The 26,993-nt window shown below is 38.9% G+C and overlaps 1 protein-coding gene across 2 annotated transcripts; it reads left to right on the top strand.

Annotated features, from left to right (window-relative positions):
* The first annotated feature begins 1,851 nt into the window (after positions 1-1,851).
* DHRS9 (dehydrogenase/reductase 9) lies at positions 1,852-22,375 on the top strand. Of its 2 annotated transcripts, XM_029934443.1 has the most exons (6): positions 1,852-1,993; positions 3,368-3,423; positions 13,261-13,632; positions 15,371-15,629; positions 18,890-19,053; positions 22,003-22,375. In XM_029934443.1, the coding sequence occupies exons 3-6, from the start codon at positions 13,320-13,322 to the stop codon at positions 22,224-22,226; spliced, it is 960 nt and encodes a 319-aa protein (XP_029790303.1). In that variant the 5' UTR covers positions 1,852-1,993; positions 3,368-3,423; positions 13,261-13,319; the 3' UTR covers positions 22,227-22,375. The 2 variants fall into 2 exon arrangements, with proteins under 2 accessions (XP_029790303.1, XP_029790302.1); XM_029934442.1 differs by lacking the exon at positions 3,368-3,423.
* Positions 22,376-26,993: the final 4,618 nt, after the last annotated feature.

Below are 26,993 nucleotides of genomic sequence, written 5' to 3'. Positions count from 1 at the left end.
AGTGCTAGGGTAAGTACTTTTCTTCATCTACTCTCATTTAGGATTATGTCTGACTTGGACCCCAGCATGGCACAGTTGTAGGAAGCCTGATACATGTCACCAGAGATAGCCTTAAATCTGAACATTCTCCTTGTGTTTTGGTGTCTGGAAATGTGGAGAAGGCACTCTTTGATAGAAATTGGGGGAAATATGGGAGACATAGAGATTAGAAGAAAATGGAGAGTCATGTTTAGTGTTTTGTCAATGGCAGTATGTAGGAAATTACAGCCCAAGTATCAACATTGACTACATTTAGATTAAATCCACAGTGCAGTCTTATGCTTTATAAAGAAACTAGGAAAAAAATAGAATGACAATTTGTTCTGTATTTTATACATTACCTTTGACAACCAGAAAGAAGTCTAACTATCGCAGAAAGAGTGCTGAACAAAGTAACACTTTCATAGGTTGCCTTGTTAAGGAATAGAATGAAAGGAAATTTAGCTCTTAAGATGTGAATTTGAATGTAGGTATGGTTACAGTCAGATAAGGCACTGCTGACAAATGACTCCATTGCTTAAACCCCTATATGGGACCATTTGACAAGGGTAGACACATACTAATGTCATAGCCTTTTCTTTCCCTTTTCCCCTCGTCTCCTATATGACCACTCAGGTGTTTATGGCTCTCTCCATCTCTCAGTGACAATAACTTGTTCACAGAAAGAATCTGATATTAATCATTTATACTTTTTTTCTGAGTCAATGTATTATTTCTCTAAGGGGTTTTCTATGTAAGCCTTACTTTGACTTACAGAATGTTAGAGGGGAAGAAGTATATTTGGCATATTTGGGGCACCCTACATCTTTACCTGTGTAAATTTCAGTCTTGGTTTTTGGTTCTTTTGGAGAAAAAAGATCCCCATTTAACTGGTAGGGTGATAGCAGTGTCCAAGCTCTACCTAGACAGATAGAAAGCTAGACACTCATCGCAGCTAAACCAAAAACACTGCATTTTCAAAGAGGGAAGACAGAAGTCTGGGCAATCTGAGACATAAAGCAATAAATTGATACATAGGGAAACTGAAAGTAAACAATCAGTGGAGTTATGGCTGTGTGCCTAAGGCGGGGGGTGGTAGTCTGGGGGATTGGGAGCTGCATATTAGCATCATCTCTTCCTTCCTCCTTGTTCTCTGCAGCCTCAATATTTTCCATTGCAGTCCCAGAATATGGCAGGTCAATTGTGATAAACTCTGAGACAGAACAACTCTGGGAAGGGAAGGGGCATCCTTTCCCATTCTCAGTGACCTTAGTCCCAGAAGTCACTTCAGTAAGATCTCCTCAATATACCTTAAGATTCATAAATAAGTACCAAACCTCATTTCATTAAATTATTTTGGTCTCCTTGCTCATCAGTGTTTTTAAAAAATGATAATAATTATAATCAGAGACTACCGTCCCTTACCTACTCTCTTAGGAAGGAAGAAGTACTAAATTATCAAAAACATGTTAACAGAAAGAAAAAAACCACTAGAGATTATGAACAGCAATCATAATTCAAAATTAAATAATTAAAACAATGCACCAGACAGTTTACAAAATGCTCCCATGTTACATTATTTCAACCCCTGAATTTGGTCAAGAGATTGCACTCAGAGTTAAAGGAATGTTGTTAATAATTTTTAAGTCCCTTCTGAAAGTTGCTGAATTTAATTTACTGAAGATATTACCAATTCCTTCAGAAACACATGACCCCCAGCTTCTTGGCTTCCTTCATCCACTGAAGAGAGATTTAGTCATCAGCAGTGTCATAGAAGAGTGACTCAGAGTAAGGCGGGAGGCTGAGGACTCCTCACATGTATGTACTCAGAACCTGACGGAAGTCCAGCCATCACCACCTCCAGGGGATCAGTGTGGTCAGGTGGCTCAATCCTTCCTTCCCCAACACAGCGGGCAGACAGAGCTGGCCCAGCCGGTCCACAGCAGCTCCTGCTCCCCAGTTCACCCTCAGTAAGGTAACTGATGCCTGAATTCTGTCACTTATCCCTTCATTTCTCCTGTCAGTCTTCAAACTGCTTTTGATTTTCCTCACTGTTACAAAATTAATCAAATTGTGTTTTATGCTATAAAATAATGATGATGATAATGATGATGATGATAGCAATGTTAGAAGGCTGTGATGGACACTGAGTGCATCTTACCATAAAAGTGATCCCAATGTCACCCAGGTCCTTGCCTTAAACTCTCCCAGGTCTCTGCTTGAATGTTCCTTGGCACCCTAGAGTTACAATCAAATGTATATCTAGTTATTCTTTCTGTGCCTATTTGACACCATCTGTAAAACATAAGTAACTGGAAACTGGATGGGGGAGGGGGGGGCTCTAAAAAAGTAGGGATCTTAGCTGAGTTTCTTACTGGAACAACACATTTGCTACCTATAGGTCTGATCTGTTTGTCAACCTGCTTTGCCAATATTCTCAGATGTCACTTGAGTCAAATGCACATATGCACACGAAAGTGGGTGAGGAAAACACCTTCTAGGTCAGAAGGAAGCAGGGAACTTCCTCACAGTGCATATGATTCCTGAAACTGAGATGACCAAAGTAAGCTTGCTTCAGATATTTACTCTCCATTTTATGATCTTGTGCCTGGCATTTTACCTGGGAAACATTGAGCTTTTCCCCCAGTCCGAGTCTATTTTCACTTTGACTCCCAACATGCAACAGGTAAGGGAGAAAGTCAACTTAGTGGCTTCACTGCCACTTAATCTTGGCAGCTCTTGTTAAAGACTTTATGATTAAAATGGTGGTGTGGCACATTCTCTCAGTGGGTTAATTTTTAGCAGGGGAGGAAAAGTTTAACTGAAACATATATTTAGATTAAAAATCAGCTTAAGGTTGTACAAATAACCTTAGTACTAAATGTGCTAAAATGTCCCCCTACATTACTAGCCCAAGGTAAGGATTGTGCTTTATTTCTTTTTTTAAACTTTAATGTCTATTTATTTTTGAGAGAGAGAGAGAGAGACAAACACAGAGTACAAGTAGGGAAAGGGCAGAGAGAAAAGGAGACACAGAATCTGAAGCAGACTCCAGGCTCTGACCTGTCAGCACAGAGCCCGACACAGGGCTTGAACTCACGAATGTGAGATCATGACCCAGCTGAAGTTGGACACTTAACCAACTGAGGGGTCCCATGCTTTATTTATCTTAGTATCCTTCAGCATATGTTAGATAGTTTAAGAATATCCTTGGCCAGATGCTGCATGAAGTGAAATTTAAATGTTGTATCATCTTCGAGTTTTTTCAATTTGAAAAGTGTACCCAGTGTTTAGAACAAATTCCAATGTTTAAATACAAGGAAAAAAATCATTATCTCATACATTTCAGGTGAGGAAAGGGGGAATTGGTCTTAAAACCCTTCTAACAAATGTCACTCTCTTAAGGTAAGACTTTCAAAACACATCTTTCATTTTGCTCAAACATACCTGTGTAGAAAGAAACACACTGCAGTTTTGAACACATTTTCTCTATCTATATGTAACATTGTCTCCATATTCTAAGCTTTCTTTGAAGCCTTGCTATGATAAACTAAATCATATACGATATACTTTCTCTTAAGTAAAGCCACCACGGCTTTGGTAAAATTCTTAACCTGCCAGTACTGTCAGGAAGCATACTGGCAAAGCAATCAACCTAGGGGGAAATGGAAATAATTAACTAATTAAAAATTGTAGATGTTATGATAGATGATAATGAAAAAGTTTTGAGAAAAGGCAAAAGAAAATCAGACATACTTTTATCCTTAGAACTAAAAATGCCAAATGCCCTACATTGAGAGGGGCTGCCATACCTCTTCTAGGAGACTGAATGAATGAATGAGTCTGCAAAGGAAGCCCTCACTCCTCCACATCTCACTGGCCCTACCACATAAGGTACACCCTCGGGACACATGATACTTCCCTCCTGGAGGAAGCAGGATTCAGGGAAAGGTCACTGTCAAAGGAGCTTCTTCATTCCATTGAGTGAGGGACCTTAATGTTTCCATGATGATGAATACCTCAGTTATATCATTATCATCATCATTGTCATTATTATTATTTTAACCAGACCCTCAAAGAAGCACCTGTTACTTAATGTAAGCATATTTCATATAGGATCCGTCGGCTTCACTTAAAAAATTTTCCTTAGATTTTTGGGTGCCCAACTTGAAAATTTTTTTCACAGAAACATAACTTATTAGTCATATGGATTAGTTTGTGTCATTAGATTAAAACATGTAGTTTCTTAAGCGCAGAGCAGAAATCTGTGAGAGGTCACTTGGGTTAAAAAAACAGACAGAATTTCTTACTTCAATGAAAAAGTCAAAATAAAAAGGAATTCAGTATACTTAGCTAGGTTACCAATATTTAAGTCTACTAAGGACATACATGTCCAGAATGCCATCAATATTATGAAAGTTGTGCAAGAGAACTTCAAAAAGAAAATATTTTAGAAAGCTACTGCTAAATGCTATTTGATGTTTTTTAAAAGAACAACTTAGTCATTGATTCAACTTAGGCCATGATTGCAACAAATTGAAAGTAAATCAAAATTCCACAAATTCCTGTCAATCAGTGTGATTGACTAGTTTCAGTATTACTTTCTAAAGCAAAGTCCTTTATGGAGTTATGTAGAAATGAAATAGAATCTTGTTGGAGGAATTATTTAAAAAGAATTCTATATTTCTTATGAAAAGTATTGCTCACAATGACATTGAGACATTATTCTCAGTTCTTTTGTTTGTGTCATTTAATTTTAAAAAGGGGCAGAGGAAGATGCATAATAGAAGTGAAATCAAAGGATCTAAGTATAGAAAGTTAAAAAAAAAAAGCAGAAGTGAGCAAAGACAGCAATTGAGCTGCAGTATTTTCCTATAGCTGAAAAACTTGCTTCCTCATAAGCATTTTGCATGGTAGATGAAAGATATAATTAGTTCTCCTTTCTTGGTTCCTTCTGAATCTTTGTGGTCAAGAATTTTGATAAAGTATTTTCATTCCTCCTACTAACCAATAATGTGCTAATTTATTTGCAGTTCTTCATTCTCCTTCCTCGCAGTCTAAGAGTTCTCAGAAATTTTAGCTCTTGCCACTCTCTGGCTGATGACTTCATGTATAATACCTATTCTACCTAGCTCGCAGAAATATTTTGGCAATTAAATGAGATAAATATTACTTGAACACTTTTCAAAAATTCTTAAAGTTCTCTAAATTGGAAGTGTGAATATTGTAGTGCTATTATTAACCTTTTGCCTAATGATTCAGAGGGCTCAATGACTAATCCAACTATCACTAGAACTCTGGGCTTAGAGTTGAAACTTTTTCCTTCTTTTCTTTTCTTCCTTCTTTTTTTCCACCACACTTATTTACCTAATGCCAAGTATCATGCAAGTACTTGTGGTCATAGAGAATTGTACACATAAGCCCAGACTCCCAGAGTTGAGTGGGAATCCAGGCAGCAGTGTGGTAGTGGATTAAAGCATGAATAGCCAAATGAAAGTGGTCAGGGTATCAGTCTCCAAAACAGTACTAAAATTGTATTTTGAGCCAATTAACTTGCATTTCTGAATTTGCTTCTTTCTCTATAAAATGGAGACAATATTACTGTAAGATTTAAATAAGATAGGAGCACCTGGATGACTCAGTTGGTTAAGCATCCGACTTCAGCTCAGGTCATGATCTCACAGTTTTTGAGTTTGAGCCCTGCGTTGGGCTCTGTGCTGACAGCTCAGAGCCTAGAGCCTTCTTTGGATTCTGTGTCTCCCTCTCTCTGGCCCTTCTCTGCTCATGCTTTGTCTCTCTCTCTCTCTCTCTCTCTCTCTCTCTCTCGAAAATAAACATTAAAAAATTTTAAGTAAATAAGAAAAATATTTATGGATTCTACCAGAGGGCTGGAATACAGCAAGTACTCAATAAACCATAGCAGTTACTACTGTTCCTACCTGACGTGGTGAACTGGGAATCCAAGTACCATGGTGTTTCTAGTACCATATTCTTAATTCTGTGGAATCAACTGGCAACCCACCAAAAGGGCTTCCGCAGAGAAACCGGTAGTGGGCCAAATTCAAAAATCTTAGCCGGAATTGAGGCCTTACAAACTCCCTCACTGGGAATGCTAACTTGGTAACTTCCTAATTGGGCTCTGTTCACTGTCTCCAACCTCCTGATGACAAAAAGGCACTTTTTCTAAATCACAGAAACTAATGCTTATAGTAGTAGGATGTGAGTCGTATTTTATAAGTAATAAAACTTTTCTTGTAAGGCCATTACAAATAGAGAAATAGACTCTCATCCATGTGGCACCACCAAAGAACTAATGACTGAGCGTCTAGAAAAGTAGTTCTGAGGCTCTGAAGTTCTGGACCTGCAATGCAAGGAAGCTCTAGACCAGTGGTTCTCAACTGTAAGCAGTTTTGTCTCCCAGGGGACATCTGGCAATGTCTGAAGACATTTTTTTTTTTGGTCACAACTGGGGAGGAGGCTCTACTAGCATGTAGGGGACCAAGGCCAGGGGTGCTGCTAAACATCCTGCCATACACAGGACAGACCCTCCCCTCAATAAATAATTATTTGACCCAAAATAGCAAAAGTACCATGAGTGAGAAATCCATGCCAAAATATAAGCAATGCATAGAGCAGACCTTCCCAAGTAAGCGTGATTGATCCTGCCACAGTGATAAGATCCTGTAGCAGGCATTTAGTCACTCTGTTTTATGAGGTACTCTCCAATGGAAAAGTTATTATTTCCATTTTGCAGATAGGAAAATGGAGGCTAAGAAAATATAAATAATTTACTCAAAGACCTCTGATGATAGAGGAGCTGAGACTGGACCTTTACCTGTCTGATTTTGAGACCTGGGTTCCTAACCCCTGCCCTACTGTGGTGGGTGTGTGTGTGGCCTCAGTCCTTGCTTCCCACATTTATTCTTACTAGCAAAGTGGCTAGTGTTTATTTGGGCTTAAGAAATACCTCCAGGACTGGTCAGAGGATGTGCCAATCCTCACACACTGCGGTGTGAGGGCTGCAGATCTGCTTTCCCTTACTCTGCTCTCACCTTTGATGAGCCCACAGGCTCACAACCACTGCGTCCTGAGAGGACTGTTACATATGAGGTGCTCCTTGCCTTGAACCAAGCGACATGTACTTCTGCTAAGCATTTTGTTGTGAGATGGAAGACAAAGCAGATGAGCAAACAGCCCAAGCAACTAAGATCAGTGCCCTGAGTCTCTGAATTTTGGGGACCAAGAGCCATGTGGAGGTGACCAAGCTGGCAGAATATTGTTGAGAAGCCATAGTAATCACAGTTATTCATTTACTTCTTGGTGGTCAATGAACCAAGTGGCCATCAATCAGCTTCTGTGTACAGATCATGTTCCCAATGACTCTGACCGAGGGCTGCTGCTAAGGAACATGACAACACATGGAATCTTGGCTGAAATACTATTAGAGGTCAAAGGTGTGTATGTGTTGGTTTGTGGTGGACTTGGTCCAATGACCTAGAGGAATGTGAACCTTAAGAATTGAAGAAGAAACACTATTTTTTGACAATAATATTTGGAGTAAGGACAGGCTTTATAAAACTGTAGTCACAGTTGGTAGTCCCCTGGATTCAAGCTGGAGGCTGGGACACCAGACCCTCAGCCTAGAGAGGTACCCAATGAACACAACATATTTTAAAATGTGAGCCCATTCTTGAGGCACCTGGGTGGCTCAGTTGGTTAAGCACCCAATTTCGGCTCAGGTCATGATCTCATGGTTCTTGAATTCAAGCCCCGTATTGGGCTCTGTGCTGACAGCTCAGAGCCTAGATCCTGCTTCAGATTCTGAGTCTCCCTCTCTCTCTCTGCCCCACCCACTATTCATGCTCTGTCTCTCTCTCTCTCTCTCTCTCAAAAAAAAAAAAACACATTAAGAAAAACATTTTTTGTCAAATTGTTTTCCATACAACACCCAGTGCTCTTCCCCTTAAGTGCCCTCCACCAATAAAATATTATTGAAAAAAATAAATAAAATAAACAAAAAAATAAAAAAAACTTGTTATCACTTGAAAAAAAAAAGAAAAGAAAAACATTTTTTTTAAATCTGAGCCCATCCTTAACAGCTAAAAAGCTCTTCTCTGTGGGTTGTCATCAAGGAAAAACGTGTTTGGCTAGGGAAGGAGGAAGTAAGGGAGAAATGGAGAGGATGAGGATGGAGGAAGGAATCTTACTGCTTTGGCTTGAATTTTTGTTTTTCTCCACTTGTTGTGAAGATGAACTTACCAAAGAGTAGAAGTCCAAGGTCACTAGATTCTGAAGTGCTGGAGTTCTTACCTGTTTCATTCATGAAACCCCTTTGTGTCTAATGAAACCTTTTCTCAGAAACAAACAAAAAAAAATGTTTTATTTTTGCTTGCCAAATTCCTACTTTTTTATTTTGAAATAACTTCAAATTTGTTGTAAAGTTGAGAGAATAATACAACCCAGAATCCCCAAATATTAACATTTTACCACATTTGCATTTTCATTCTCTCTTTAAAACCATATGTATGTGGGTGGTTTGTTGTTAGTTGAAGTACAATTGGTATACCATATTATAGTAGCTTCCAGTGTACAATATAGCGACTAGACATTTATATACGTTACAAAATGTGTACCACCTATCACCACCATTCAAGTTATTACATTATTTTTTACTATATTTCTTATACTCTGCTTTTTATCCTTGGGATTTATTTTTTTTAAACCTGAAGTTTGTACCTGTTAATCCTCTTCACCTATTTCACCGATCCCTTCACAACCACCCTCACCACCCAAACCTCAGCCCTGGCAACCACCTGTTTGTGGTTTGGCAACCACATCTTCTTTATCCATTCATCTATCAATAGGTACTCAGTTTGCTTCCTTAATATTTTTTTTTATCTATATAAATATTCTTATTGTTCTCTTAACTGAGAGTTAACGACATGGTCTTAACTGAGTTGAAGATATGGTGCTACATAATCTTTAAATACTTCAGTGTGTATTTCCTAAAAAGCAGGACACTTTCTATATAATCTTAGGAAATTATAAAAATTGAGAAATTAATATTTATTGAAAATACAATATTATTTGCCAGATCAACAAATCTCACTCAAATTTCTCTAGTTAACCAAACAATGTCCTTTCTGTCAAAGATAAAAATAGTTTTCTGGTCCAGTATCACATGTTGCACTGGGTTGTCATATCTCTTCAGTCTCCATTTACTTGAAGCATTCTTCGATCTTTCTTTCCCTTCATGACATTGACATTTTTAAAGAGTATATGCCCTATATTGTCTATAATTGGAAGATGTAGCTCCATGCAGGATTAGGATCCATTTATGCACAAAAGTGTTGCTGGTGTCCTTTCCAGTGCACTATACCAGGAGGCACATGATGTTGGTTTGTCCCATAACTAGCAGTGTTAATTTTTATCACTTAGATAAGGTGGTGTCTGTTAGATTTCTCTACTGTGAAATTATTATTATTCTTTAAAATTTTTTTTAATGTTTTTATTTATTTTTGAGAGAGAGAGAGAGAGACAGCATGAGCAGGGAAGGGTCAGAGAGAGAAGGAGTCACAGGATCTGAAGACAGGCTCCAGGCTCTGAGCTAGAAGTCAGCACAGAGCCTGGCGTGGGGCTCGAACCCACGAACTGTGAGATCATGACCTGAGCCGAAGTCGGACGCTTAACTGACTGAGCCACTCAGGTGCCCCTACTCTTTTTAATTAGTACCTATCTTATGGGGAGATTTTTTGAGATTCTATAATAATTGTTTCTTGTTAGAATTTCACCTACTAGTTTTAGCATCCATTGGTCATTCTTCCCTGATATAATTGTTACTATGCCAGTTGCTAAATGATGATTTTCTAATTCCATCATTTCTTTTACATTTATTATTTGGCATGCTAATTATTCTATAAAATGATGAAAATAATGTGCCCCCTCTAACTCAAAAAGCTGTTGAGAGAACCAAATGAGATCTACATGTAAAAATATAGTATAGTATGCTTCACAAATGTAAACCATTCTTTTACTATTATTCTCCTTAAGCTTGCCCCCAACAAAACTTGACAACATAGAAAGTTTCCTCTCTCTGATCTAATACACATTAAACTCCATGAGCATTTGCCTTCTTCGAATAATTCCATGGGGTTTGGATTGCAATGAAGGCTACAGAATCCATTCAGGAAACATATTCAACATTTAGTTACTCAATTATTCAATTTATTGAAGCCAGACTTGAAGAAAAGACTATACTAATTGAATTTATAAATATGAAACTTTTAAAAAATATCTAAACATGAAATTTTGCAAAAGATAGTTACACCAAAACTTCACCTCAAAATCAAACATTTTTAGTGTACTTATATATTTGAGAAGCGAAAATTCTACAACATGGACATTGATTTGCCACAAATCGGTAACTCCTATACAGGAAAGGTTTGCAAAACTATGCTGAATTATTAAGCCACAATAGTCTAAAAATTTGACTACTTTAGAAATAGGCACAGCTTTATCAAAAGGAGTCAACTAGTTTGCTCAAACCTACCATATTTTAATGTTTACCCCTGACTTATTTTTATCAATTGATAGATCTCTTATCTTTTCTTTCTTTAGCTATAGATCTTTTGCCAGGAAAAAAGATGAAAGCATAGCCCAAAATTCCCTTGAGAAGTGAAGAAGATACATTATGCTATTTTTTATCTGAAATAATCTGTTCCTTATAAAGCAGCAGACAAAACCTGTGTGTATGTGTGCACATGAGTGTGTGTGTATAATTCTGTATGTATGTTTATATTCCTAATTAGGGAGAGAAACATTTACATATATAAGAAAACATACCAAAACATTAGGAGCCAAATGTGATAATCATTACTTCCTTCTTTAATTTTTTCTGTATTTGCCAAATTCTTTTTTGTCATGAGTGTAAGTTACTTTTACAAGCAGGAAAAAAATGAACAATTTTTTTAAATTGTTCAAGTGAAAAACCAGGAAATAATTGTAAAAAAAAAGAAGAAGAAGAAAGTCCAAGGGTGCCTGGGCAGCTCAGTTGGTTGAACATCCAACTATTGATTTTGGCTCAGGTCACTATCTCACAGTTTGGGCTCTGTGCTATCAGCCTGGAGCCTGCATGGGATTCTCCATTTCTCTCTGCCCCTCCCCTGCACTCGCTCACTTGCTCTCTCTCTCTCTCTCCCTCTCTCTCTCAAAATAAATAAATAGACATTTAAGAAACAAGAAAGCCAAAAGATTATATAATTGCTTTGCCTCACAAGTACTTTGAACACAGTGTCCATAAACAGTCATGATTCCAGAAGCATCCATGAAGTCTGAACTTCAATGCAAGTCTTATCTTCTATGAAGCACGCAAGGCCCCTCTTGATTTTAAGGGTGGATCTAGATCAAGGGCAGAGATACATAGGAATATGGGGCAAATAAAGGAAATTTCCTAAGTCAAAAGGGAAGAAATAAGGTCTTTCCCAAGGTGATGTTTTCTGCTGCCCCTCTTGCTTCCAAAGGCAGAGAGAGCCAATACAGGCCCACGGCTGCTCCTATATGTGGTGAGACCTAACAGTCTCCCTCCTTGGTATTGCCTATGGCTGAGCTCTGAGGCCTGAGCCATCATGATGCTCAGACCGAGGCAAACAGGTAAATGCTCCCCAGTTCTTGTTCACTTCATCCTATGGGATAGCCTGCCCTTCCCCGGCCACTGATACCCTCAGCAAAAGTGACAGTATTGGCTATCGTTGTAAATAACAAATCTTGTAATATATATGACATTTTATATCCCCAAACAATCTGAAATCTCCCCCTGTGATACTTTTGATAGTACACTTCCAGATTAATATCACCTTGTTTTCAACCATACAATTTCTTGATTTGTTCATAACTGTAATTTTGCAGCCAAACACTGTATAATAATTAGTGTAATTTTTTAATGTTTACTTATTTATTTTGAAAGAGAAAGTACTTGCAAGCAGAGGAGGGGCAGAAAGAGGGAGAGAGAGAGTCCCAAGAAGGCACTTTGCTGTCAGCATAGAGCCCAAACTGTGAGATCATGACCTGAGCTGAAATCAAGAATTGAATGCCTAACTGACTGAGCCATCCAGGTGTCCCAGTAATTAGTGTAACTTTTAAGACAGCATATGCATTTAAATGGTCAAGATAATAAAATTAATATAATCTTTTTTAACATTATTTTTAATCCAAAAAGAACTGTGATATTTCTAAATTGATGTAGTAAATGTACATGACATAATTTTTTTTAATTTAGAAAAGGTAGAAAAGGTAATACGTGTTGAGGAAAAATGCAGTCTTCTGAGTAAAGGGTAAAGGAAGCCCTCCACCTTTTATATTTTAGGCCCTAGGCCATCTAGGCCTGATAAACTAATTGTCCAGGTCATTCTGTACTACTTACAATCAAAGCTTCATGGCTTTCAAGAAAGAACTTGCTTTCCTTTGTCCTATGTACGTGTAAATCTTTTCCTCACAGAAAGCCAGAGAGAATAGAATCTGAGGCTTCTTGATTCTGTTTGGGACACTGTGCCTTTGGCCATCATCCCTCAGTTTCTTCCCACTCATCTCACCCTCTCTCCATGCACTCCTTGGCAGCTGCACACTGCATACTCTCTGCATGGTGTTGTGATGGTTTTAGAGTTGGGTTGAAGTATGACAATAAGCTGCTGAAAAAAAGAAACTGGAAACCAACTTGGAAACATTTGCATAATGGCAACACCAAAATACTCTCTTTTCCCCGACAGTCTAAGAATAATTAAGAATCTGATGACTCAATTGAAATTGAACATTTTTTAAAGATTGAATTTCATGAAGTAGCAAGAGATAAGATTTTAGCATGACAGTCCATGTTTCAGATAGATGAATTCACACATGAGATTAATGTCATGTCAAATTCAATGACCTGTGTCAGGTTTGCTGTGTCACCTCTCTCTCTCTCTCTCTCTCTCTCTCTCTCTCTCTCTCTCTCTCTCACTTACTCACTCACTTACTCTTGCTCTTGCTCTCTGTTTATTTTCTCTGACTATGGCTTGATTGGTTTTTGCATTACTTTAGAGCAATGTTTTTAGCATTTAAATGGCCATCTTTCCAACCAAATAACAGTTATTGTTTTTTAAAAACTATTTATCTACTCAAATGCATTAAAATATCTGAAGTTCATCAATATTCAGTTCTAATCCCTTGATGGTACTAATTTGAATTTTCTTTCTAATTTTGAACACTCAGGTCACCATCTTCTTTTATTATACAAGAAAGGAGAGTTCCTATCATATACAGGAAAGAACATGTTCTTTTGGGTATTAGCCCTCCTAATCTTTTGTGGTTTTCTATGGAATTATAAAAGGCAACTAAAGATTGCAAACATCACTGATAAGTACATTTTCATTACCGGGTGTGACACGGGTTTTGGAAATTTGGCGGCCAGAACTTTTGATAAAAAAGGATTTCATGTAATTGCTGCTTGTCTGACTGAATCAGAATCAACAGCTTTAAAGGCAGAAAGCTCAGAAAGGCTCCACACCGTGCTTCTGGATGTAACTGACCCAGAGAATGTCAGGAGGACCGCCCAGTGGGTGAAGAACCAAGTTGGGGAAAAAGGTGAGTGATATGGGGGCGAGAAAATGGAGGGAGTGTTGTAAAGTAGCTACCGCTAAATAAAATGTGTTTGGATCTTAAATGGCCTTTCAAGAAAATGTTTCCTAAATACCAGTTATGGTACCTGAGAATATTGGAAAAATCTTAGGATAGAGCCCTCAAGTAGTTCCAAATTGAAAGCTCTCTATTTACATGAAAGACACAGCCCACTTATCCTCAGTTATAAGTTCCAGTAGGCAAATTTAGAAGTGACTTTTCCTGCTCTTCTCTCATGAAGTTCTAGTTTAGCCACATACACAGCAAAGGAACTTGGGGCTAAAAGCTAAAAGATCATGAGAGCAATTCCCAAATTGCCATCTGGTTACCTGAGACCCCTTCTCACTATAAAATCATTCCAGAACTAAAAAATCAGAGTGGAATTCTAAAATCTTGGAAGTGAACATCCTTGGAGATTACTTGGACCTATTTACTTCTTTTACAGATGAAAAAAAAGTAATATTCAGTGCAGGGAAGTACCTTCCAATAGAATCTGGATATCCAAGAGTAATGGGCACCTGAAGACAGGTCTTCAGCAAGGAGATGACAAAGTTTGATTTAGATTTAAAAGGAGCACTCTGACCACTGGTGGGGAACATACTGGAAAGACCTGAAACTTAAGCCAGAGACCAGCTGGAAGACTGTGGGAAAAGCTGAGATGTGAGGTGAGGGTGACCTGACCTTGGGTGGGACTGTGGAGAAAGAGAGAAGCAAACAGATTTGAGATAGAGTGTGAAGTCAGAATCGACACTGATAAACTTTGTTCCCTTACTTGTTTACAATTCTGTGTCTGCTGCTGGAGAGTCACTGCTGGGATATGCAGAAACCATATGGGAGGACTCAGAAGGCATTCTTAGTGTCTGGTGTGAGAGTTAGCATAACAAAGGATCAAAATTAAACCTAAAAAGAAATCATTCCAGAACTCACACATCTTCCATGAAAAAGGTAGAAAATAGCCTGAGAATCTGAAAAAGGTGTCTTAGATCATCATGATAGAGTAGTAAGCCATCAGACATCATTCTGCTAAGATGGCAGAATTCCAAACTAGAGGACTTTTACTGGCTTGAATGAAGCTTGAAATACTCTCTTTAATGAAGATGTTTGGGGCCAAAAAGGAACAAAACACAAATGTATGTGATTTTTCTCTATCACTTCTTCATTGTGTATACTCTGAACCTTAAAAGCAGTGGTTTGATAATGCTCCAGACCATTTTTAATGGTTGAATTCCAAACAACTTAAACAATATTAAATGTTTTCCATCATAAAATAAAGCATTCAATAACTAGATTTTTTTTACCAAAAATAGATGTGAAGTAGATTTATATTGCTCTTTGTAAAAAGCAGTTTATAAATAAATAATCCCTGCTTTGCAATCTAGCATGTAAGAAAAATAGACCAATTTACTCTACATCTGAGATGAAAAAGTATAAGGCTCAATCAGACGGTATCAGTATTTTACATTCAGAACCAGAAACAGAGTTACTGTGAAATTATAACAGAGCTTCAACTATTTCAATTCAGCTTCCCACCTTCTCTGAGAGTAGTTACTTTCCAAAACTGTAAAGTATTTCAAAGCAGGAATGTGGCTAGAAGGAGGACATGGCACAATTGTGTAAGGCAGAGGCTTTATTTTCATCAAGGATGCTCATACCAGTGTCATCTTCTGCCTTCTATCATACTTCCTTTCTTTCCTCTCTGTTCTAGGTCTCTGGGGTCTGATCAACAATGCCGGTGTTCTCGGAGTGCTGGCTCCCACCGACTGGCTGACAGTGGAGGACTACAGGGAACCTATTGAAGTGAACTTGTTTGGACTCATCAATGTGACATTAAATTTGCTTCCCTTGGTCAAAAAAGCTCGAGGAAGGGTTATCAATGTCTCCAGTGTTGGGGGTCGGCTTGCACTTGGTGGAGGGGGCTATACTCCATCCAAATATGCAGTAGAAGGCTTCAATGACAGCTTAAGGTAAAGCAAACATTGACATTCTAGGAAATATTAGTTGGTAATGTTTATTGAATGGTTATTATGTACTGACACTCTATTTAGTGCCTTAAAATATTCCTAATAATAATCTCCAATTGATAACTCCACTGAAACAAAGAGATTAAGTAACTTCCCAAGGTTACCCAGCTGGTAAGTGGTAGAACTGAGATTTGGACCTAAGTCTAGACAAGTCTTTTTTCACTTTTTGGATTAATGCATGATGCTGATATCGATGGTGAATTTGTATTCAAAAGGTCAGTTTGTTAAATAATTAAGAAATCATATAGGGAGGCTAGGTAGATCTCTTCATTGGTGTAGCTGTCAGTTGCAGACACAACAACACCATCCTATTTAAACCTTCAGTAGAGGGATGCTTGGGTGGCTCAGTCAGTCAAGCATCTGACTTTGGCTCAGGTCATGATCTCACAGTTGGTGAGTTAGCACCATGTTGGGCTCTGTGGTGACAGCTCAGAGCCTGTAGCCTACTTCAGATTTCGTCTCCATCTCTCTCTGCCCTTCCCCCAGTTGCACTCTGTCTCTCTAAAAGAAAAACACTAAAAAAAAAAAAATCAATGAATCCTCAGTAGAAAATGATCTGATAAAGTAAATGTGATTATCACAAAATAATGACTCAGCTACACAGCTTTTTTTTTCTCTCTCACTCTCTCTCATTCCAGGTTCCAGACCCACATTCCCATACATTTCAGACACTATAGCTAAATGAATAATAATCTCCCCAATCCTACCCCCAAGGACAAGAAATACAGTTTTTCTCTGATTCTTTCATTTCTAAATAAAACTCAAAGCAGGAATTTACTAATCAGAGGTGGAGATTTTGCTACCCCAAGAAAACACTGACCACATCATTTTCCCATGTGCTGCCAGAGAACCCCAGAGCTCAAAACAAAGAACTTATTTAGCAAACAAAACCACAGCTCAGTGCACCCAGGCATGGATTTCTCTGGGTTTATAACATTTGAGGTTCACAGGGCTTCCTGAATCTGTAGGTTTATATCTTTGCCAAATTTGGTAAGTTTTCAGCTAATGTTTTTTCAAACATTTCCTGCAACCCATTCTTTCTTTTCTCCTTCTGAGACTATAACACAAATATTAGACCTTTGGTTTTATCCCACAGATCCCTAAGGTTCTGTTCACTTTCTCAGTGACTTTTCTTTCTGCTATTCAAATTGGATAATTTCTAATGATCTACCTTCAAATCCACTGACTTTCCTCCATCATCATTCTGCTAACCAATAAATATTTTATTTTGATTATTGTATCTTTCAAGTGTAAAATTTTCATTTGGTTCTTTGTCTTTTCTTTTTGGGGAGAAGTGCTCTAACTTTCCATTCACTCCAAGAGTATTTTCTTTTGTATTTGGAGCATTTTTATAATAGCTGCTTTAAACACTTTGATAATTCTAACATCCATGTCCCTTTGGTATTTGGTATTTATCATTGTCTTTTCCCATGTGAGTTGAGATTTTCCAGTTCTTCGTATGCTGAACATTTGAAATGATCTAGTTCTTTTGGAATGTTTCCAGTTCTTTTTATGCTGACTATTTGGAATGACATGAGACCATGGGTCTTATTTAAGTTCTATGGAGAAGTTCAATATTTTTGTCTTAGCAGACAAATGATGAGGTTGTATTCAGGTCACAACTGCTAATGATCATTCTGTACTTTAAGATTCTAATGTTTGTTCAATTTTTAAAGACTTTGCTGTGCTCTCAGTTCTGTCCCATAGATGTGCATAAACACTGTTATCGGGTCACTTTCCTCAGCTCCTCCTTCTGTGATCTTTCCAGTTTTTTCTTGTTTCCTGGGACTTCCCTCCAGCCAGATGTTACCCTATTCTGCCATCTACTTCCCATGTGTATGCTCGGTACAGGGCCACATGATTGGAGAAAAGAGATAGAAAAAAACAACAGGGTGTTTTCCCACCCTCTTGGAGACCAATAACCACTTAAAAAAAAAAGATTTCAAGTGAAGGGTTTGTGTGATTACAATATAGCTATACCAATATGCCTGAAATTATCCAATAAAGACTGGGTATTTTTCTAAATCTTGGAACTGGTGTTGGAAATGGTACTGTGCCTGCAGGCCACACTCAAGTGGCAGCTCCAGAATTTCAATATGTAAGAGGGTTTAGGGTCAGTGGTCCAACTGGGAGAAGGCTGGGGCTCTTTAAAGCTGTATTTGCCAAAAAAACATATTGGTTTCATACTGGTTTTACTTACCAGTAAGCTTAGTTGGGTGACTTAAAGACATTTTTTTCTAGATTATATGGTATTTTACGAGTAGATGGGGAAACAAATCTTCCCAAATACTTTCCAAAGCCCAAAGGAGATCAGAAGATAGGTGAGTAAAGTAAAATTAAGTTGGAAAACAACTTTTGAAACCTTAATGCAAGCAGCATACTTTTTAAAATCTTTCAAGATCAAAAAAATTTGCATTTTAAGTAAAGGACACTGCAGACTAAACAATAGGCATGTTGCTAGAAAATAGAACCTAAAATAAATTACATTTTAAGTTCATTGGTAGAATTCTTTAAAAATTTTATGATACAGACTTGTATAAGATGAATAATTACTTCCTTATATATCCTTGCTGGAAATATAAATTAAATTTAGGAGATAATTATTCATATAAAATACTTTATTTTGCTTTTAAAAGGCCCAGGGTCGGGGAGGGGGGGTTCCATGATTCCCCTAAAACCTTAATGGCCAATAAATGGGTAGACTTTTGGTTTTCTAAGGCCACATGATGAAAGAGCTCACTGAGCAGCAGAGGGAGCAGATTAGTCACATCAGGGATTGTCACACTGTGTCTCTCAACCTATCCTCATTTGTGCCACAATCTCTTCACATTCCTAGAATGGAGGTAAACTTGTCCACCCAGGCCAATCATCAGTTCATTTCTCCAGAAGGTACTTTGCATACTGAGAAGAAACCTGTCCTTAACCTGAATGCTTGTCAATTTAATGAGAGAGTCTGGCTTCACAGGGAGCACTATGGGCCGACACAGATGCCTTTCCCGTTCTGCCACTAAACCGCCCTCACTTTGCAACCCTGAACTTCAGCTTCCTCACCTGCAAACTGCAAGCATAGAACAAGATACACCTTTCCAACCTACCCAATTCTGTGATTCCATAAAAAAATTTCATAAGAAAATAGTTATCCAAATAGCAAATATTCTCCAAACCAATCTGGATTAAACATCATCAATGTATTCTTTTCACAGACGGGACATGAAAGCTTTTGGTGTACACGTTTCATGTATTGAACCAGGATTATTTAAAACAGGATTATCAGATCCAGTAAAGGCCACTGAGAAAAAACTTGCAATTTGGAAACATCTGTCTCCAGATATCAAACAACAATATGGAGAAGGTTACATTGAAAAAAGTAAGTTTCTGGGTGGACCCAGAGTTCCTCTGGGGTTTATTGTCATAGGCAACATGAAGGAGACTCAAAAATAAACAAAAAAAATTAATAAGGTTCCATAATAATATACCAATAGGGAATCTTAAATATGGATCGGAAATCCATATTAATTCAAGTGGCATATCTCACGTCAAAGGTTTATAAACATTTACTGGGCATTTGCCAAGTGCCAAGTTCTATACTAAGCACCTTATGAATTCTATAATTTACTCCTGAAAAGAACCATAGGAGTAGTCCGCAGAGGCTGAGAAAGGTGCATGTCCTACCGAAGGCTATACAGCTCCTCCTGATCGTTCCCAGACTGGAGCCCACCATCTTCAACTCTGCATAAACCTCCTCTTTTTGGTAAACAACAACCACTCACTAAACATTGTTCAAGGATTTATGGAGGTTACAAAATATAAAGATTCAGACTCTGACCCTTAACTAGCTTATAGTCAAGGTGACAAGAAAAAGTAACCACGTGAAACTGTAAAACAATGAGACTGTACAGTGCGCAAGAAAACTGATCCTGTACTTCTTAGACAGAGCCCAATATCCCAGAGAGGGTGCTAGAGGGTGCAGTCTCTACTTGGCCAAGAATTTCAGAATTGGATGAATGCATTGCTAGTCGAGTAGTCTTCATGAGACGGGTCAGGTTTGAGTAAGGCTTAAAGGACAGGAAGGAATTATTTTGGGTGGAAGGCTTCTGAAGCAGGAATGCATAGGGGGTGGGGGGTGGAGACGGAAGGAGAAGTAACATAAATCAGACTGAGTCAGGGATGGAGAAATAATAGACTAGATTATGATGACTAACATATACTAAACATTTACTATGTACTTGTCACCATTCTAAGTGCTTTACACAGAATCTCATTTAAAATGCCCAAATAAGCCCTATGAAGTAGATATTACCTTAATTTTATAGAAACAGAGGCCTAGAAAAGTAACTTGTCCAATGTTGCACAATTAGTAAGTAGAAGAGCTAGGTCTGAACCCAGACAGCCTGACTTCACCATGTATCCTTGGGCCCTGCACTGTAATGTGAACAAGGTATTAAGGAGCTGGTCCAACTTCCAGTAGCAGGGCTCCGCCTCCACCTCAAACTTCCTGGTCTTATTAAAAGCTTAGTCCACATTCCTCCAGCACTTACTGACCCAAACAGGGCCCCACCTAACTTTGTGTTGCTCTGTCCTCAAAACTCTGATCCTGCCTCTTCTTTGGTGAGTTTGGTAAGACAGCCACTGTGTCAAGGTTCAAGGCTGAGAGTTTTGAAGGTGGAGCCAAGAGTCAAGTCAGAGTCATCTGGGGAGGTTTTTAGAATGACAGACTCGACAACCACCCAACCCCACCCAATACACACACACACACACACACACACGCACACACACACGCATGTCAATGAGAACATCTGGTCTGACAAACTTCCCAGTGCTATCACATCACTATATGCAAAGAACCTCTGCCATTAAAAGCTCAGCTCATTACCAACTCTGAAGATTCTAGGTAGGTTCAGAAACAAAATCCCTCATTTAAAAGAGCTTTCTCTGTTTGACATTGACATTGATACTTTCTAAATGCTTATGAATATGTCATCAACTGCCATCTCAAAATTATTTTTTACCTGGCCGCTGGCTCAGGTGTCCTCTCTTTTGCACTGGTTATTCTTATTAGAGTGTTCCAAATCAGGACTTGGACAGCAGCCAGACTCACGGTTCCAAAGCAGACCACAAATTTAAGCTCACCTTTCCTCATTTCCCAGGCAATAGTTTTACGAGTTTAAAATAGCCACTAAAACTTATTAGGTAATCTTAGTTAGGTTCTTTGAATAACTTGCAGCCACTGAGGCCTGAAGTGGAAGGGAAGATTTGAAAACATAGTTTTCTCTTAAGAAGACACAACCCAGGTGTGTTTTAAGAGTACAGGAGGAATGCTTTGAGCCATTATCAGTCTTTTGATAAAATACCTGCCTCTTTAAAGCTACCATAGCTCACCACTCAGACACATCATCTGCCTGATAACCAGGATACGTTTATCTGAGTCAAGACTTTTGGGGATGATTCCCTCTTTATTCACTGAATTATAGAGGTACGTGGTATGTGAGTGTACATATGCACACACATACACACCTACATTTCCTATATAGAATTCCCTTAAAACAAATTTGTAATCAAACCCACAACTTCCTGGGCTCAGGGGCCTCATAGACTATAAAGTATCTGTCCTTCATTGCTTTAAAGTAGTGCATCTCTTACAGGTGCCTGGGTGGCCCAGTCGGTTAAAGTAGTGCATCTCAGGATGCCCGGGTGGCTCAGTTGGTTAAGCATCTGGCTTCGACTCAGGTCATGATCTCGTGGTTCGTGGGTTCAAGCCCCACATCAGGCTCTGTGCTGACAGCCAGCTCAGAGCCTGGAGCCTGATTCATATTCTGTATCTCCCTCTCTCTCTCTGACCCTCCCCGATCACACTATCTCTCTGTCTCTCAAAAATAAATAAAAAGTATTTAAAAAAAATTTTTTAAAGTAATGCATCTCAAAGTTTGTTCCCTGGACCAGCACCATCAACATCACCTGGAAACTTGATAGAAATGCAAATTATTGGGTCCCACTTCACACCTACCTATTGGGTTCTACTTTAACACCATAATAGTAAAGTCTATATATGAATCTCACCAGTGGTGAGTCAGAACCCAACCCAGCAATGGGGTATTAACAATCCTTCTAGGAGAGGGCCCACTCAAGTTTGAGAGCCAGGGGTCTAATGAAAGTACTGTTGTATCCTTTCCTGAAGAATAGATAGAGACCCATCACAATTATAATACCAAATTCAAAATAAATTCCCACATACGCATCCTCCCTTTTACACCCTAGCCTTCCACACTCATTTCCCCCTTCTTCCAAAGAGTAAATGTAATTTTGTCTCTTTTTACAGGTCTAGACAAACTGAAAGGCACTAATTCCTTTGTGAACATGGATCTATCCCTGGTGGTGGAGTGCATGGACCATGCTCTCACAAGTCTCTTCCCCAAGACCCATTATGCTGCTGGAAGAGATGCCAAGACCTTCTGGATACCTCTGTCTCACATGCCAGCAGTTTTGCAAGACTTTTTATTGTTGAAACAGAAAGTAGAACTGGCTAATCCCAAGGCAGTGTGACTCAGCGGTCAACAAATGCCTGCCCCCAGGCTATGAGATTGGCTGCTTTCAAGGACACATCTCCTTTTTTGTCTCATTCCTTACCTAATCCAACCTGGACTCATTTAGCTCATGCTTCTTTTTAAATAAATGAAGGGGTCCTACCACTACTGGGAATGTCCCAGGGTCCCTTTTTAAGCCTTCTTTGAAAAGAAGGGCAGCAATGATGGATCACATAGAAGGACCGGAATGGCACCTGTCCAATATTAAGGTTTTGTCTGCTTAAACTGAAACTAAAAGGCTCCCCAATCAAAATGATATCTATTACTGCCTGCCCCATGCCTCTAGCCACCACCCTTTGAACTCCAGAATATTAAGTATTTGCTCCTTATCAAAATGCTAAGAGATAAGCAGAATACTGGGGTGGCCCAGTTGGTTAAGTATTCAACTCTTGATTTCGGCTCAGGTCATGACCTCATGGTTTCTCTCTTCCCCCATTCTTAAAAAAAATGAACAATTTTTTTCAAAAAAGTGATAAGTAGAATTCTTTCATGAGTGGATTGGTTGTATTATTCTGCTGGGAAGAAGACTCTGAAGGACTGGAATTCACTTTTGTAAGCTTTGGCAGGTCAGGAGAAGGAAGGGTGAGGAAGCATCAGGCGACTGGTATAAGCGAAAGGGAGCAGAGAAACACTAGGTAGGACTGCAAGTAGGAGGGAAGGAAAAGAGCAGGACAAGGGTACTAAAGGGAAGAAACGAGTATGGAAGTGGAGAGAGGGAGATTCCAGGACTAGTTTGCCTATTCAAGAGGGAGTTACGGAGACTGAACAGCCTATTCAAGGCCACTGTGAACACTGACACGAACACTATGTGTGGAGAGCTGGTAACAACAGAACAACCATGTGTTTTTTTTAACTTTTTTTGTAACGTTTATTTGTTTTTGAGAGACAGAGACACAAAGTGTGAGCAAGGGAGGGTCAGAGAAAGAGGGAGACACAATCAGAAGCAGGCGTCAGGCTCTGAGCTGTCAGCACAGAGCCTGATGTGGGGCTCGAACCCACAAACTGTGAGATCATAACCTGAGCTGAAGTCGGACGCTTAACTGACTGAGGCACCCAGGTGCCCCAGTATTTGTGTTTATTATGGTGACTGTAAAGATAACAAGATCCAGGATATCTGAAACAACTTACACCCAAGATGGTTGGAAATCCTGTGTTTTACCTGTTTCTGAAGCCCTATGAAAGTATAGAGCTAAATTAAGACTCTCTTCAGCCTACAGTTACCATGACATCAAGTCTGATCTTTACTCATTTTCATGGTCATAAGCCCTTCCAGAAATAAATTCTCTAAATGGCTGCTTCCTAGATGCCAACACCCAATATCACTCACAGAAGTCGGTTGAATATTCACATGAAAAATCTTTTTTTTTTTTTCAGAGAGAGAGAGATAGCATGAGCAGGGGAGGGTCAGAGAGAGAGGGAGACACAGAATCCAAAGACAGGCTCTAGGCTCTGAGCTGTCAGCACAGAGCTCAATGCAGGGCTTGAACCCAGGAACTGTGAGATCATGATCTGAGCCAAAGTCAGACACTTAACTGATTGAGCCACCCAAGCGTCCCCCTGCTTTTTTTTAATTTTTCACATGAAAAATCTTGAAGTGTCAAAATTCAGTATTTGTTGCTAAATGATGTAAGGTGAAAGAGCAAGGAAAATTACATAGTGCACACCCACACACAAGTATTTATTGTTAAGAAAATATTTAATATGTGCTGCATGAAACCATACCCATTGGAAAATATCAGTAATTCTATTCATTTTTATTTACCTTTCTAGAAACATCTGTTTATCGGGTAATTTCCTCCTTTCACATTTACAACATATTAATAACTTTGAAAAACCAAATTTCCAATGGTGTCAGTCCACCTGGACACATATGTTGTCATTGTGTGGGAAAATACACTCATTCTTCTTGCATGAAAATGAAGAAAATCACAGCAAGAATCAGAATTCTCAGGCAAAGTTATCTACACTATTGTCACTACCTATTTGTGAAGTCATCTCCATCTTGGCTTTAGCTCCAGAGATAGTTCACCTTAGATTTCTGATTTCTTCTTGTTGCAACTAACTACCTATGGGTTAGGGTAGACATAGCTTGTCTTTGGAGTTGAAGTTCATCAACATTGTTTGCTGGCGCTCTTCCTTCTCACCTTGAATTCCCAGATCCTGGCTTCATTTCACTGCTTTAAAATGTCTGACCTGCTGCTTCCTAATCTTCCAGACCTCCAAGGCTGCCAAGACTTAAAATCTACAGGAAACTACCTGCTTTGCTGAACTTCCAACCACTCTAATTGTATTGTTGGACTACCTAATGGTGTTATTTCTTTCGTTCTGTTTTGCCTAGACCTGAGTTCTTTGCTCATATCTCCAAGTAACTACAACTGGTAAATCCCTGTTTCATTCAACCAAAAAGTGCTCTCCTTAAATCGATGCTCCCAAATACGGTATCAACTCAAACCAAATATATTCACCCAAGCAACTCTTAATGCTTTTTAAACTAAATGAGAAAGTGGCAGTATTTGGAATATAAAGGTATAGTCCCAAAAGCACAAGACCTGGAAGAAAAGGAGGTAGAGAGGAAGGGAGGAACATAGGAAGGTAACTGCACTAGGAATCTGAGGTATGACTCTAGACTTCTCTCCATCTTGCCATCAGTTTTTATATTCTCTTGGAATTTATTATATGCTCTTGGAAAAAATATCATATTTTTATCTATAATATTTGGGAGGACCTATATACTGGGCATTCTGCTAAGTCCTGGCTTAGGAACAATATGGATATGGTGGTCCCTTCCTTCATTGAGCTTAATATAATCCAAAGGCTGAGGCTACTACTTAGGATGCCTTGGAGGAGCTTCTCCTAGACTCTATGGTCGAGATAAGTTGAGAGGTTGTCTTTCTACCTCCTCTTGCTTGTGGGCTTCTTCCTCAATTAGTTTGGAGGAACCAGGAGAACCTCTGATCTGATCCAGCTATGTCCTCTGTAGCTCTGTCTGGATATCCACAACATATTCGGATCTGGAGTTTCTATCTCCCTCATCCCACCTACCCTTTCCCAGTCAAGCACCAACTATCAATTATATTTCCTAAGGAGATCTCAAGTCCACTACTTTTCATCTCCAGTGCAGTCATCTGCTTAAGCTCTCATTCTCTCTTGTCTCAACTATAGAATATTTGCCCTTACGTACCCTTCAATGATTTCTCCTCACTGCAGTCAGAATTATTCAATCTATTCTTCTCCCCACCAGTTTCTGAAACCCTTCAATGTGCGTTTTGGCTAAGGACTAAAATGCATAACATAGACTACGTTGCCCTGGCACTCCTCGTTAGCCTCATTTTAAGCTATTCTCCTGCTCATTTAGCCATCTCAGGGCCTTTGCCCATACTTCTCCCTAGAAATTTTCCCTGCTTATCTAGTTTCCTCATTCTATAGATCTCAGTGGCTTCCTGAGGGAAGCCCATACAGTTTCAAATTCTGACTACGGTCTCTTTCTCCCAACTAGGTTTCTGTCCTGTTCAGGCCACTTATCACAGTCTGTAATTACCCATTTGTGTAGTTAGTTAATACCAGTCTCCCCAATCAGACTTCAAGTTCCATAAAATCAGGAACCATAATGCTTTGCTTATCTTTATATTCCCTTGCCTAGCACATGCTGGCACACAGATCATTGTTCAAAAATATTCATTGAATGAATTCAGAAATCAGCCTATATGAGCCTTTCCAACTAGGAGGCAATCTGTCACTTAAGAGAGGGCTTGCCAATTCCATTAGTTATGCTATCAAAGAATCAGTTCAGGCACGCCTAAGTGGCTCAGTCGGTTAAGCTTCTGACTTTGGCTCAGGTCATGGTCTCACCGTTCCTGTGTTTGAGCCCCATGTCAAGCTCTGTGCTGACAGCTCAGAGCCTGGAGCCTGCTTTAGATTCTGTGTATTCCCCTCTCTCTGCCCCTACCCTGCTTGTATTCTCTCTCTCTCTCTCTCTCAAAAATAAACATTTGAAAAAAAAAAAAAAAAGAATCAGTTTGATTAAAATCCTGTAACTTCCTTAAGCCTTTGACAACTTCCACAAGTGCTCCCTACCTCTGGTTCTGCTCTAAGCCTCCCTTTGGAAACAAGTTGCCATGGTGACTTTTTATTATCTATCTGTTGGTCTCGAGACACTCTATGTTAAGAGTTTCTAGGCTCAGTGGTCACAGAACAGAGAGCATCAAGAATCATTTCATCCATATCTCTGTCTATAGGCAGGATATGGCCAAGTCATCCAGGCTAAAGAGAACCACTTCAATTTAAAATCTGTCCAGAAACTCCATGATTTCCTTCAGCAACCCAGCCAATAAATAATAAGGAAAATTTCTAGTAGCTTCTAAGAAAAATGACCAATTTTGGCTTTCTTTTCTATTGATCCCAGTGATTATCAGGAACATGAGAGATCACAGTCCCATCAGGGTAGAGGAAATAGCTAAACAGCCTCAAAATGAAAAGCCTTTTAATATATAGAATATATAGAAATTATAACAATTTAATCTAAATCATAGTTTATAAGGACAATGCTGGTCAACAGTTTCATGGACTTTTGCCTGTTAAAAAATAAAACAGTTCTATTGACATCCATGATACTGACATTCTTCCTCAACTCTGTGGCTCATTTTTAAAGTGAAAATATGAATAATTTCCTTCCTACTATATATATGAGGCACTAAAATAGCCAGAGCTCTAATGCAGATTCTAGCTG

The sequence above is a fragment of the Suricata suricatta genome, chromosome 3 (assembly GCF_006229205.1).
Source record: "Suricata suricatta isolate VVHF042 chromosome 3, meerkat_22Aug2017_6uvM2_HiC, whole genome shotgun sequence".
In the NCBI taxonomy this organism is placed as follows: domain Eukaryota; kingdom Metazoa; phylum Chordata; class Mammalia; order Carnivora; family Herpestidae; genus Suricata; species Suricata suricatta.
The sequence above is the reverse complement of the archived record's forward strand: the minus strand, read 5'-3'. Positions and strand labels throughout refer to the sequence as shown.